At 34.8% G+C, this 13,890-nt stretch overlaps 2 protein-coding genes across 2 annotated transcripts; one reads left to right on the top strand and one right to left on the bottom strand.

The window, feature by feature from the left end:
- Positions 1-7,745: 7,745 nt before the first annotated feature.
- LOC112089882 lies at positions 7,746-8,729 on the top strand. The gene has a single exon (XM_024160724.1). It carries the CDS (start codon positions 7,746-7,748, stop codon positions 8,727-8,729), a length of 984 nt encoding a protein of 327 aa, XP_024016492.1.
- Positions 8,730-12,749: 4,020 nt separating this feature from the next.
- On the bottom strand, positions 12,750-13,592 carry LOC18009793 (E3 ubiquitin-protein ligase RHA1B). The gene has a single exon (XM_006391644.2). It carries the CDS (start codon positions 13,522-13,524, stop codon positions 13,009-13,011), a length of 516 nt encoding a protein of 171 aa, XP_006391706.1. The 5' UTR covers positions 13,525-13,592; the 3' UTR covers positions 12,750-13,008.
- Positions 13,593-13,890: the final 298 nt, after the last annotated feature.

Here is a 13,890-nt window from a genome sequence, read left to right as displayed (position 1 = left end):
GTAGAATGTGATGCATGGAAACATTTCTGTCAGAAGGTGAAACTGTATAAGCCTCGGTCAAGAAGAACATCAACAAGGAAAATTGTTCAAATGTATGTGGAAAAGAAGAAAACTCTTCAACAATACTTCAAGGATAACAGAGTTCGAGTTTCATTAACAACTGACATCTGGACTTGTCAGCCAACAGGTAATGATTTTCATTTGTATTGTTTTCATATTTAAATTGGTTTTGGTTCTTTTTTTGCAAAAAAAAAACTTTATAATCGGTTTTTTTTTGCTGTACAGGTGCGAGTTATATGGCTATCACAGCACATTTTGTTGATGAATTTTGGAGGCTTAGGAATTTTATAATTGGGTTCAAGCACATCACAGATCACAAAGGTCAGACAATTTCAAGAGTTCTTTTGGAATGCTTAGCTGAGTGGGGTTTAGAGAGAGTATTCTGTGTATCTGTTGACAATGCAACAGCTAATAGTTCTGCCCTTAGGAAATTTCACCGTGAGTTTAGCTTGTTGAATCCTGAAGCGTTTGTGTTGGATGGGGATTACATGCATATCAGATGCTGTGCTCACATCATAAACTTGATTGTGAAAGATGGGTTAACTAAAATAGATTCTAGTGTGGATGCCATTCGTAATGCTGTTGTTTATGTGAGATCCCATACGAATAGGCAAAGCTCTTTTGAACTAAGAGTTGATTCTGGGAAGCTGAAAAGAGGAAGTCTACCTTTAGATATGAAAACCAGATGGAATTCCACTTACACCATGCTGTTTAAGGCTCTTATTTATAGACCAGCTTTCACTCGGATGGAGAAAGAGGATCGGTTGTACTTAGAGTACTTTGACGAGTTAGTGAATGGGGAAAAACGAGTTGGTCCTCCTTTGGAATCTGATTGGGAAAAAGTTAATAGGTTAGCTAAGTTCTTGGTGATTTTCTATGATTCTACTTTGGTTCTCTCGGCATCAGAAACTTGTAATGCATACAAGTGTTATGGAGAAATAGTGACAATAGAGAAAGCGCTAATGAACCTCAAAAAGAGTCCAGACGATGAGCTTAGGAATAAAGCTGAAGTGATGTTTGATAAGTTTGATAAATATTGGGATGAGATGAAAGATTTGAATAAGCTGTTGATTATAGCTTCAGTATTTGATCCTAGGAAAAAGATGGATATGGCTGATTTGTGTTTTGAGAGATTGTATGGTGAAGGCAGTTATGATGCAAAAGAGATTCGTCAATCAACTCTTATAGTTCTGCGGGCAATGTTTGACGAGTACAGTCTTAGATATGCGCATAAACTGCCATCTCAAACACAAGCCTCTCAATCCAATCAAACCCACTCTTCAGGACACTCACAAGATAGGATGGAAGTTGGTGAAGATGATCTTGGTTTAGGATATGAAAGGATGGACTCCATATACAAGAAAAAGGTTGCTGAGACCAGAGTTCATGATACAAGAGATGAACTAGATAGGTATCTGAAGGAGCCTGTTGACAATCCGAACATCATGGTTGGAACAGAATATGATGTGCTAGACTGGTGGAGACGCAATGCGATGAAGTTCCCAATATTATCTGAAATTGCTAGAGATATTCTTGCAATGCAAGTGTCGTCTGTTGCTTCGGAGAGTGCTTTTAGCACATGTGGTAGGATCATTACTCCTTATAGGAGTTGTCTAACTCACAATATGGTTGAAGTTTTAATGTGCACAGAGCAGTGGTTGAAACAAGACCTTCGATGCAAAGAAGTTCGATATATGGTTACAAAAGAACAAATCATGGCCGAATTTGAAAATGAGGACAAGCTTATGAGAGGTAATTTTCATCATTAGTCTATTCAGCTTATAACATTCTAAATTACTAATGTTGTATTTTTTTCATTGTTCGTATATGCAGAATTTCATTTACAAGGATACTTGACTCAAGATGAATGATTCTCATCTTCTCAAGAATCAGTACTAAAAAATTAATGTAAGTCTCATCTTTTTTTTTTTAATAAGATACATGATCTCTTGATTTCATATTCTCAAGATGAATGATTCTCATTGTTTTTTTTATGTTTATAGGTATAAGATGCATTCTTTGAAGTTTGGAATTTGGAGTTTAGACTTGGTATGATTGGAAGTTGGAATTTCGGATATATTGGATAATTTTCGGTTTTTTCGTTTTTTTCGGTTGTTTCGGTTTTTTTGGTTGTTTTGGTTTTTTCGGTTTACAAAAAAACCGAACATCCATTACCACCAATTTTTTCGGATTATAATCGGTTGTATAATAACAATCCGAACCGATCCGAACCGATCCGAACCGAACCGAAATCATCAAAATAACCGAATGGATATTTAATAAGAGAACCGAACAACCGATTAACCGAAAATATCGGTTCGGTTCGGGTTCGGTTAACCGAACGCCCACCCCTAGCTAAGGATTAAGGAATCTCACATAAAAATATGATAGGACGATGGATAAATATATAAGTACAGAAGTTAATCCAACTAATTACTGATTTTGATTTTAAGACTCATTAAATTTAGAACATGACCGGCTTTAATTAATGTATATTTATTGCCTAAAGCAGAATCTAAAATTTTAAACAAATTATGAAAATTTATCTAAGAAAATTAAATTTAGGTTGTTGAAAAATAAGAGAGAAGTTATACCGAATCTACTCATTTTTAAATTTTATATAATTTTTGGCGCTTAAAAATAGTGTTTTACGAGTTTAACTCATGACCAACCCTAAAAATTAACAATAACTTAAAATTTGAAAACAAGTTATTAAACTATCATAATTAAATACTAACAGATAATTTTTTAAAAAAAATGTTTTAAAAAAACTTATTAGGGGTTCTAAAATAGCATGTTAGCTGCCATTTACAATTCAGTGCAAAATATTATTACATATCGAAACATTGAATATAAACAATATTTATCACAATTCAGTTTAACATATACTCCATTAGTTTTTTTTTTTGTCGAGCAACATAGCTTAGTTTAAATGTTACTACTTACTACTAGCTAGTATTTTTCATTTTTGTGGTAAACCGAAAGCAAAAAATGATTAGAAGCGTGTGGGCCGCCCGATCGTATTGTTTTGAAATAAATAAACACACGCACAGTCAGACAAGTCCACGTATGCCACGTGGCGACAGCAAAACATATTCCAAAAGTTTCCAACAAATGCGAACCTTCTCCGCGTCACGCTCTGCTCAAAACCAATTTAGAATTTTTGATCTCTTTCTATGAAACACTTTAAAGTCTATTACTTTACCAGTGATTTTTGATTTTGTTTTGCTACTAATTCGATCAATGAATGATTAAGCGTCGATTTTTTAAAACGCAAATTATGATTTGAGGCGGTTTGAAGTTAATTAACCGTCTCTTTATAATTTTACAGTTAATTTGTTATCAAAATTTTGGCTATACCTCCAAAATCTAAATGTACAAAAATATCAAATCATTGAATATAAACAATATTTATCATAATGTGTACTTTTTTATGTATGTTGTTTCAAATAAGTGATATTTTGTGTGTTAAAGTAGAAATTTAGTCTATTTTTCAAATAGTTGCCAAGGTTTTTATCATTAAATTAAGCAAAAAGATACTTACATCATTGTACACATTTTCTTAATTATTGAATACATTCAACCAAAACTTCAAGTAATGCTAAATGGATACATAGAGTTATTATATATATACAAAACATTTACACCTTTTACATTGTAGACTTGTAGTTGCACAGATTAAAATGCAAGTACTAGTCGAAATTATATATAGCTACAAATGAAAATGTATTTAATATAAACATCTAACAAAATTGAAGAAAAATGACATTTTGTGGTCAAGTATATAAGGCTGATCTAGAGAGTCAAGTCTTATTATAAATCTTTAATGATCTTAAAATATGTTTGCTTGACAAAAAAATATATTTCACTTTTTAATGATCGGAGATTTGGGCTAAAATCCAAATTAATTTTAAAATATGCAGGAAAAATAATTCATGAATGAAATCAATTCCTGTATCCATTTAGGGATGATCATATAGTGATATTACATGTTAAGCTGCCTACCAGATAAAAACTAGCTTATTGTGTATGTAAAGTAATAACTCTATATGATCACTAACATTCGACCAAAAATTCTCTATACTATCAAAGTATGACACATTACCTTTAAAACAGAGATTATCTAACCGATCTTAAACAAATGAGAAAATACGATGGAATCTTCTAGGTGATTAATAAGAAAAATTCTTGGGTTCACCCTAGGGGTGAATTCTTTCATTCACCTTCTTTTATTTGAGCCAATTAGAATGTGACATGTAAAATATAAAAATAAAAAACGAAAATTAAGTAATTAAAATACTCACTCAAATCTTTAATAAATATATATATATAATGTATATAAATATTAATATTTTTAAAGGTTAATGGATTAATATTTAGAATTTAAGGATTAGAGTTTTAGGGTTGTGAATTTATTCTAATTTCTTTTAAGATTTTAAAATTAAAATTTAGGGATTAGTGTTTATTATTATTTCTAATTTTTTTTTAAGTTTACATAATATAGTTTAGGGTATAAATATTAGAATTTAGGGTTTAGGATTTAAAGTTTAAGTTTTAGGGATTAGTGTTTAAACTTTTAAAATAGATCAAATAGTTATATATAAAAAAATATATATATATCCAAATAAATTATAAATAAATTTAATATTACGTTTGGGTTCACTATTTCCAATTTAGGGTTTATTTTTGTCCAATTAAAAAAAATTTTGTTTAAAATTTAAGTTTAGTATTATGCTTGGGTTCATTATTCTAAATTAGGGTTTATTTTTGTTTAACTAAATAATCTGTGTTTAAAATTTAAATTTAATATTATGGTTGGGTTCACTATTTCTAATTTAAAATTTATTTTTGTCCAACAAAAAATTTGATGTTTAAAATTTAAGTTTAATATTATGCTTGGGTTCACTATTTTCAATTTAAGATTTAGATTTGTCCAATTAAAAGAATTTTTAAAATATACAGTTTTGGTAAATTGCCATTTTTAATTTTATTACATGGCAAATTTTCATTGGTTACATTAATAGGGGGTGAATGAAAAGATTCACTCCTCCTAGAGGTGAACCCAAGAATCGTTTGATTATTAAGGATAATTATTGGGTTCACCCCTAGGGGTGAATTCATTCATTCACCACTAGGGGTGAATTCATTCATTCACCCCCTCTCATTTTAGCCAATGAGAATCTGCCATATAATAAAATCAATTAAAATAACTTATCAAAATAGCACATTTTAAATATTTTTTAAATAAGAAAAAACTAAAGCCTAATTTGGAAATAGTAAACCCAAACATAATATTAAAGTTTATGTAGAATTATTTTTAATAAAAATATATTTTTACATAATTATTTATTTTAGTTTCAAAATTTAAAAGAAAAAAAAACTAAACCCTAAATTGGAAATAGTGAACCCAAATATAATATTAAATTATTTTTTAATGGAAAAAAACTAAATCCTAATTTGGAAATAATGAACCCAAACATAATATTGAAGTTTATGTAGAATTAATTTTAATAAAAATATATTTTTACATAATTATTTGTTTTATTTTGGAATTTTAAATAAAGAAAAACTAAAACCTAAATTGGAAATAGTGAACCCAAGCATAATATTAAATTTTATTTATATTTATTTTAAATAAATAAATAAATATATATATATATTATAATTATTTGTTTTATTTTCGAAATTTTAAACCCTAATCTTTAAATTCTAATTTTTAAATCCTAAATTCTATTATACTCTAAATCATAATCTATAAACCTTTAAAAAAATTAAAATAAAAACTTAAATCTAAATTCTAATCTTTATATACATTATTTATTATATACATATATATATTTTACCAAAATATTTGATTGAGTATTTAATCTTTTAATTTTATTTTATTATTTTTCTTTAAAGATAATATTATATGGCAGATTCTAATTGGCTTAAATGAAAGGGGGTGAATGAATGAATTCACCCCTAGAGTGAACCCAATAATTTTCCGATTAATAATATCGGTCATGTAAATGCAATATTTGGATATCCAATCCAATCGATAGTCGAGGATGCACTTCATTTTATTGCCATATTAGTTTTTCGATTTTTTGATGGAAAAGCAGAGAGGCTGCGTCGATGATTCTTTGTGTTATCCCTTTTCATAAATCAAATATGGGGTAAGTTATCCACCTTCCACACGAATCATCAGATCCACGTTTTCATTCTTTAGGGTGCTAAAAAAGGGATAGCCACATCCCACATGTGTATTATATTTACTTGTGCATGATTGTGAAAAACCTTAGATTTAGCATAAGATTATTATTTGTCCTTATTCTCCTTGGTGAATTCCCTAAATATCTTATAAACAATCCATAAAAAAATTATTTCTAAATAATTAGGACTATTAATGGTCCGTAAAATATTAGAAAAATTTGGTGTTTGTTATAAACAAATGGACTTCTAGTAACCGGCCCATTAACCATCAGGTTAATATCTCATGGCCCATTAGGGTTTCTGATACATTAGTTATGTAATGTATATATACATTGCTTATGGAAATAATAAGATCCGAGTTTTTTTCCCTTAATACGTTATCAGCACGAAGCTCAACTTCAAACGATCATATCTCTCAATATACAAGGAGTTAGAAGGCGAACATATCATTTTGAAGCCTTGGAAGAGAAGAATCTAGTGGTGAAAACCGCTCCTCAATCCGACACCAGACGCGCCCTCACGACTCAAAACAATCGGCGCTGTCCCACCTGCGGTGGTTCCTCCATTGTAGCAGCTGTTCGTCCTCCCTTCTGGCCATCATTCTCAGGAGTTTCCAGTAGATATCTGTGGTCTTTAGCTCCCAGATCATAAGCCGGTCAGAAATCCATTTGGCGAAAATGTATTATCTAAAACTATAGATCCTAATCAAACCATAACCAAACCGATCCTAATATGGATCGGTTCTTTTCATGATTCTTCATCGTCTTTTTCGTTTTTAAAACCATAACCAAACCGATCCTCTTTCTTCTTGTCAAAACCCTAATTGGTTTTATTTTTCCTAATCGGCTTTATCATATAAAACCTAAACCCTAATGCTTTGTTTAAATCCTAAACCGATCGGTTATTTATCTTAGATCCGATCCTTGAAAACCCTAAAATCGGTCCATGCAAGCTCCTAAATCCTAAACCAATCGATCCCTTAAACTCTAAACCAATCGATCCACCTAAACCGTTTATAAACTGATAAATTCTAATCCTAAATCGATAAGGTTTAAGTTTAAACCGATCGGTTTTTCCTAATAAAAATTAAACCCTAGCAAATCCGTTTAGTTTAATCCCTTAACCGATTAATAACCCTAATAACCGGTTTCCAAAATTAAATCTAATTTAACCGGTTTTGTTGTTTAATCGATCAATCCGATCGGTTTAAGCTTAATCGGTTAATTTCAAATTAGTTTCCAAAATCAATTTAAAAAAAAAAAAAAAAAAAAACCAATGTTTATCTATTAGAGCTAAATTTGGAAACACTAGTAAACCGGCTAGGTTATAAACCCTAAGGTTCGATTTTAGAGTTCCCTTATATAGCAAGTTTTCTAAAATAACAAGTTTCCTGAAATGGAAAGTTTTCCCAAGAATACCTTAAATCCCTTATTCCAATGATCATAGTCTCATACTATTGATTATTTAACATAAATTATTATATGTTTCAGATGTCAAACATTCAGAAGGTCGAATATGAGGCACTCACTGTCTCCGGAGATAACTACCTCAAATGGGCCCTTGATACCAAGATCTACCTCAACTCAAAAAGTCTGGGTGAATGCATCAAAGATCCCAACACCGCGACTCAAACAGAACGGTACTCGGCGATATTTATTATCCGCCATCACCTCGCTGAGTCTCTCAAGCAACAATACCTCACTCTTGAGGATCCACTCGAACTTTGGGTGGCACTGAAAAAGCGATATGACCATCAGAAAACGGTCATACTGCCCCAAGCCAAGTTCGACTGGAAGAACCTACGGTTCGAAGATTTCAAATCCGTCGAAGAATTCAATTCCGAACTCTTTCGGATAGTTGCACTCATAAAACTATGTGGCGAGGAGGTCACTGATAAGGATATGCTAGAGAAAACATTCTCTACTTTTGGCACTCCCAATGTTGTTCTCCAACAACAATACCGTGCCATGAATCATAACACCTATGAGGATTTGATATCTTGCTTACTGCTTGCTGAGAAGAACAATCAGCTTCTGTTGAGGAACAGTGCCATGCGGCCTCCAGGATCAGCCCCATTGCCAGAAGGAACCAGAAAAGAGTCCAACTTCGTCCAACGTAACAGATCCTCAGATCGTGGACGTGGACGTGGAAATGGACATGGACTGCGCGGCAGAGGACGCGGTAGACCGAACCAAGATAACCGACCTAACCTCAGTTTTGGTCGGGGTAAGGGTCGTGGTATCAACAAACCGACCCAAAGAGGCAGTTCATCTAGACCAACTCCTTGCTCAAGATGCGGAATGACTAATCATTGGGTCAAGAACTGCCGTACTCCCAAATATCTTGCTGAGCTCTACCAGAAGTATGGGAAAGACAATCATGAGGCTAACCTGGTTCATCAAGTCAATGAAGATGACTCAAAGGATGATAAGATTGATGGCATGGATTATGAGCTCTCCGACCTTCTTGATTGATCTCAAAAATCTGAATTTGTTTTTCATTACTCCTTAAACTTTTATCTTTTGTTTTTGGGATTTAGTGTCTTTACTTTGGATTTTTAAGACCTTTTGCTTTTACATTTTAATTTATGGAGTAATGTTTTATTTACATTTCATTTTTGCATGTTATTGAATTATAATTCTTGTTTAATGAAGATATGCAAGACAATATGGATATCATTGTGGATAGTGGATCGAGCCACACCATTCTAAAAGACAAGAATTACTTCATAAATTTAGTAATCAAAACCGCAAACATTAGCACTATAGCGGGTAGTTCGAGCCTAATAGAGGGCCATGGCCAAGCTAATGTGTTGTTATCAAATGGCACATATCTAGACATCTCTGATGCCTTATACTCACCCAGTTCTAAGAGAAACCTATTGAGTTTCAAAGACATAAGATTGAATGGTTTCCATATCGAAACTCAAGGTGAAGGGAACAAAGAGTTTTTAATTATCACTAAAATGATAAATGGCCATAAAAAAGTTTTTGAAACTATACCCGCCGTATCTACTAGCATTTACCATGCTAAAGTCAGTATGATTGAGGCTAATGCTGCTATCAAAGCACGGTTTTTAGATTACACTATTTGGCATGATCGCCTGGGTCATCTCGGTGCGAACATGATGCGTAAATTAGTCCAGAATTCTAAAGGGCACAGCCTTAAACCAAATGGTATTTTCCCTCAGCACCTCAAGTGCACAGCTTGCTCACAAGGGAAACTGATTACCCGACCTTCACCAGTCAAAGTGTCTAAAGAGACCTTGAACTTTCTGGAAAGATTCCAAGGAGACATATGTGGACCAATTCACCCACCTTGTGGGACATTCAGATATTTCATGGTCCTCATTGACGCATCGACCCGCTGGTCGCATGTCTGTCTGCTCTCTTCTAGGAACCAGGCTTTTGCTAGGTTATTGGCCCAAATCATCAGATTATGAGCCCATTTTCCAGACTTCCCATTAAAGATTATACGTCTTGATAATGCTGGTGAATTCACTTCCCAAGCGTTTAATGAATATTGTATGTCCATGGGGGTAAGTGTTGAACATCCCGTTCCACATGTCCATACACAAAATGGATTAGCTGAATCCTTCATTAAACGAATTCAATGGGTTGCTAGACCATTACTCATGAGGTCACAACTCCCGGTCTCAGCTTGGGGACACGCAGTCTTACATGCCGCTGAACTAATACGCATACGACCATCTAGTGAGCACAAATATTCACCATCCCAATTGCTAACGGGTCATGAGCCAGACGTCTCCCATATTAAAACATTTGGGTGTTCAGTCTATGTACCCATTGCACCACCACAGAGGACTAAAATGGGACCTCAAAGGAGGATGGGAATATATGTTGGTTTTGATTCTCCCACCATCATAAAATATCTCGAGCCAACTACAGGAGATCTGTTTAAAGCCAGATATGCAGATTGCCGATTTGATGAATCGGTATATCCTAGACTAGGTGGTGAGACAGACAAGCTGGTAAAAGAACTTTCATGGAATCAAACATCCACACAATGGCAAGATCCTCGGACTCTAGAATGTGATTTAGAGGTCCAAAGAATTATACATTTACAAAAGCTAGCTAATCAATTGCCAGATTCCTTTGCTGACCCGAACAAAGTTACCAAATCGTACATACCAGCTTGTAATGCACCAGTACGAATAGATGTCCCCTTAGGGAAAAGTCAAGTTGCTACAGAGTCTGACGCACGTAAGAAACGTGGCAGACCACCAGGTTCCAAAGATAAGAATTCCCGGAAATCAAAGAAAGGTGCAATGATTGAAACCGGGATTCAAGAGAACACGGATACAGCCTCAGCTGATACTTACCCTATCGAACCATCTCAAGAGGTTTGGGACGCCAAAACTCAAGGTTCTGAAGGGATTGATAATAATGAGATCTCAATCAATTATATCATATTCGGTTCTCTATGGAACAGAAAAGATGTCGACATCAATGAAACTTTTGCATACAAGGTAGCACTTGAGATTGCGCACACGCAAGAGGATCTAGAACCCACGTCTATAATTGAGTGCACTCGTAGATCAGATTGGCTGAAATGGAAAGAAGCCATAAACGTGGAGTTGAATAGTTTAAAGAAACGGAATGTGTTTGGTCCGACCTTAAGGACACCATTCGATGTTAAACCAGTGGGAAACAAATGGGTCTTTGTGCGTAAAAGAAACGAACTCGGCGAAGTCGTTAGATACAAGGCACGCCTTGTAGCACAAGGATTCTCACAGAGACCCGGAATCGATTATGAGGAGACTTATTCTCCAGTGGTGGATGCAACTACATTTCGATTCCTCATAAGTCTGACCATAAGAGAAAACATAGATTTGCGGTTAATGGATGTTGTAACCGCATATCTTTATGGACCACTGGACAGTGAAATCTATATGAGATTACCAGATGGTATTGAGCTCAAAGATAAGCATGCATCTCGTGATAAACACTTCATTAGGCTGAACAAATCCTTATATGGACTGAAACAAAGCGGACGTATGTGGTATAACCGGTTAAGCGAATATCTCATCAGAGAAGGCTACGAAAACGATCCGATCAGTCCATGCATCTTCATCAGAAAATATCAAAACAAAGGATTTGTAATCATAGCAGTATACGTGGATGACTTGAACATCCTCGGAACATCTGGTGAAATCGCCCAAACAGTTGAATGCTTAAAAGCAGAGTTTGAAATGAAAGACCTAGGCAAAACTAAATTCTGTTTGGGATTACAACTTGAGTACGTCAATGACGGAATCCTTGTGCATCAATTGGCATACACTGAAAAGGTACTCAAGAGATTCAATATGGACCAGGCCCACCCATTGACCAGCCCAATGGTTGTGAGGAGCCTTGGATTGGATAGTGATCCATTCGGTCCAAAGAAGGACGATGAAGAAATCCTCGGTCCTGAAATGCCATACCTCAGTGCCATAGGAGCATTAATGTACTTGGCTAGTCACACTAGACCAGACATCTGCTTTGCCGTGAGCCTCTTAGCTCGCTTTAGTTCGTGTCCAACTCAAAGGCACTGGAACGGTAAGCACATCCTTAGATACCTTCAAGGTACTAAGGACTTGGGATTATTTTATTCTAACCATAACAAGGATGGTCTAGTTGGTTTTGCTGATGCAGGATATTTGTCAGATCCGCACTGTGCCCGGTCTCAAACCGGTTATGTTTTCACGCATGGAGGAACAGCCATATCTTGGAGATCCATGAAGCAGACTATTGCCGCTACCTCATCCAACCATGCGGAAATCTTGGCCATCCACGAAGCTAGTAGAGAGTGTGTTTGGTTGCGGTCCATGACTCAGCATATCCGATCAGAGTGTGGTATGGACGAAGATAAGGAGCCTACGGTGATGTATGACGACAATGCAGCTTGTATCGCTCAACTCAAGGACGGCTACATCAAAGGTGACCGGACGAAGCATATTCTGCCCAAATTCTTCTTCACTCATGAGCTGCAGAAGGATGGTCAGGTCAAGGTTCAGCAAGTCCGATCAAGCGAAAATTCAGCCGATCTATTCACTAAATCATTACCGACTTCTACACTCCGGAAGCTCATTCATCAGATAGGAATGCGTAGACTTAGAGATCTACAGTGATGCCTAAACCAGGGGTAGTAATGCGTGTTGTACTCTTTTTCCTTCACCATGGTTTTTCCCACTGGGTTTTCCTGGTAAGGTTTTAATGAGGCAACGTTCTCCAGCGCATTATAGAGATCCCGGTTTTGTGACAGGCACGGTTACCTTGTCCAAGGGGAGTGTTATAAACAAATTGACTTCTAGTAACCGGCCCATTAACCATCAGGTTAATGTCTCATGGCCCATTAGGGTTTCTGATACATTAGTTATGTAATGTATATATACATTGCTTATGGATATAATAAGATCCGAGTTTTTTTCTCTTTGTTATTTTTTGTTTTACAAATTTAATTAAAATATAGGAAAATTTAAAAATAACACATTATTACTACAATAACGATTATGTTTATTATTTCCATAACAAGAAAAAGGAGTCTACAAATTTCTAATAACTCAAAGTTTAATTTCCTGTTTTCCGGAATGAATAATACAAAAAAAAATGGTCTTTTTTTTTTTTCACTAACCCTGTAACACTACCTATTTTTTTTATATTTACATCCATCAACCACCAAACCCAATACTGATTACAAAGTACTTAAAAAAATTAAAAGGTATTATCATTTCAAGAAAAAAAAAACTATGTCCTAAGCTGATTCAACAAGAAGTTCAGAAACTTCACTAGATTCAGACCAAAGCTTTTGATTAAACGCCATTTGAAGATCATCAGATATAAACTGCGTACGACAAAGTGGACACGTCATCTGATTATAATCCATCATCCAACGGTCCAAACATCTTCTATGGAATATATGCCTGCAATTCGTCAGCCGTCGGATCTCATCGTCGTTTTCAAAATCGTAGAGACACACTGCACAACATTCGGATTCGGGTCGGTTTAGATCCGAGAATCGAACAACGGGCAAGATCTCTCCGGCTAGCATCGCTGCTGAGTACAAGTTAGAGTCTTGGTGGCTTAAGGTGGTGTAGTTTGGTGGTGGGTCGGGCCATGAAGATGAAACCGGGTCGGGTTCTAAGAAATCGGGTAGACCAATGAACCAGAAAATTATGGAGATTAGTTTTCGGATCAGACCTAAGAAAGAGAGTAAATGAAGGAAGATTTTTGGGAGAAGGAGCTCAGAGTAGCCCACCGGAAAACCCATTGCCTCGCCGTTAGAGAGATAAAACTGTGAGAGAGAGAGAGAGAGAGAGAGAGAGAGAGAGAGTTATGGTTTGTGATGAAAAGATGGAGGAGGGAGGGATTTATATATAGTTGGTGTGTATGTATATATTAGATGTGATTAGTTAATTAATTAATGCTTTGTTAATTACTTAATTTAATGTCAATAATGTAGCGTGTTTTTCTTAGGTATTTGATTGTTTTGCTTGACGAAGGATATAGCGAGGAATGTGGTGATGATGTTTCTTTAGGTGTGAGGCTAATTGACTTCCTTTAGTTCGTAATTAATTATTTTTAAAATCTTAATTTTATTCTTCTGCATGTCAAATTTTTTTTATATAATTTTGTG

Source organism: Eutrema salsugineum, unplaced genomic scaffold, assembly GCF_000478725.1.
Source record: "Eutrema salsugineum unplaced genomic scaffold, Eutsalg1_0 scaffold_8, whole genome shotgun sequence".
NCBI lineage: Eukaryota > Viridiplantae > Streptophyta > Magnoliopsida > Brassicales > Brassicaceae > Eutrema > Eutrema salsugineum.
The sequence above is the reverse complement of the archived record's forward strand: the minus strand, read 5'-3'. Positions and strand labels throughout refer to the sequence as shown.

What these genes read in the sequence shown, in the direction of transcription:
- LOC112089882 (XM_024160724.1), top strand. Translation starts at nt 7,746, where the DNA reads ATGTCAAACATTCAGAAGGTCGAATATGAGGCACTCACTGTCTCCGGA.
- LOC18009793 (XM_006391644.2), bottom strand. Translation starts at nt 13,524, where the DNA reads ATGGGTTTTCCGGTGGGCTACTCTGAGCTCCTTCTCCCAAAAATCTTC.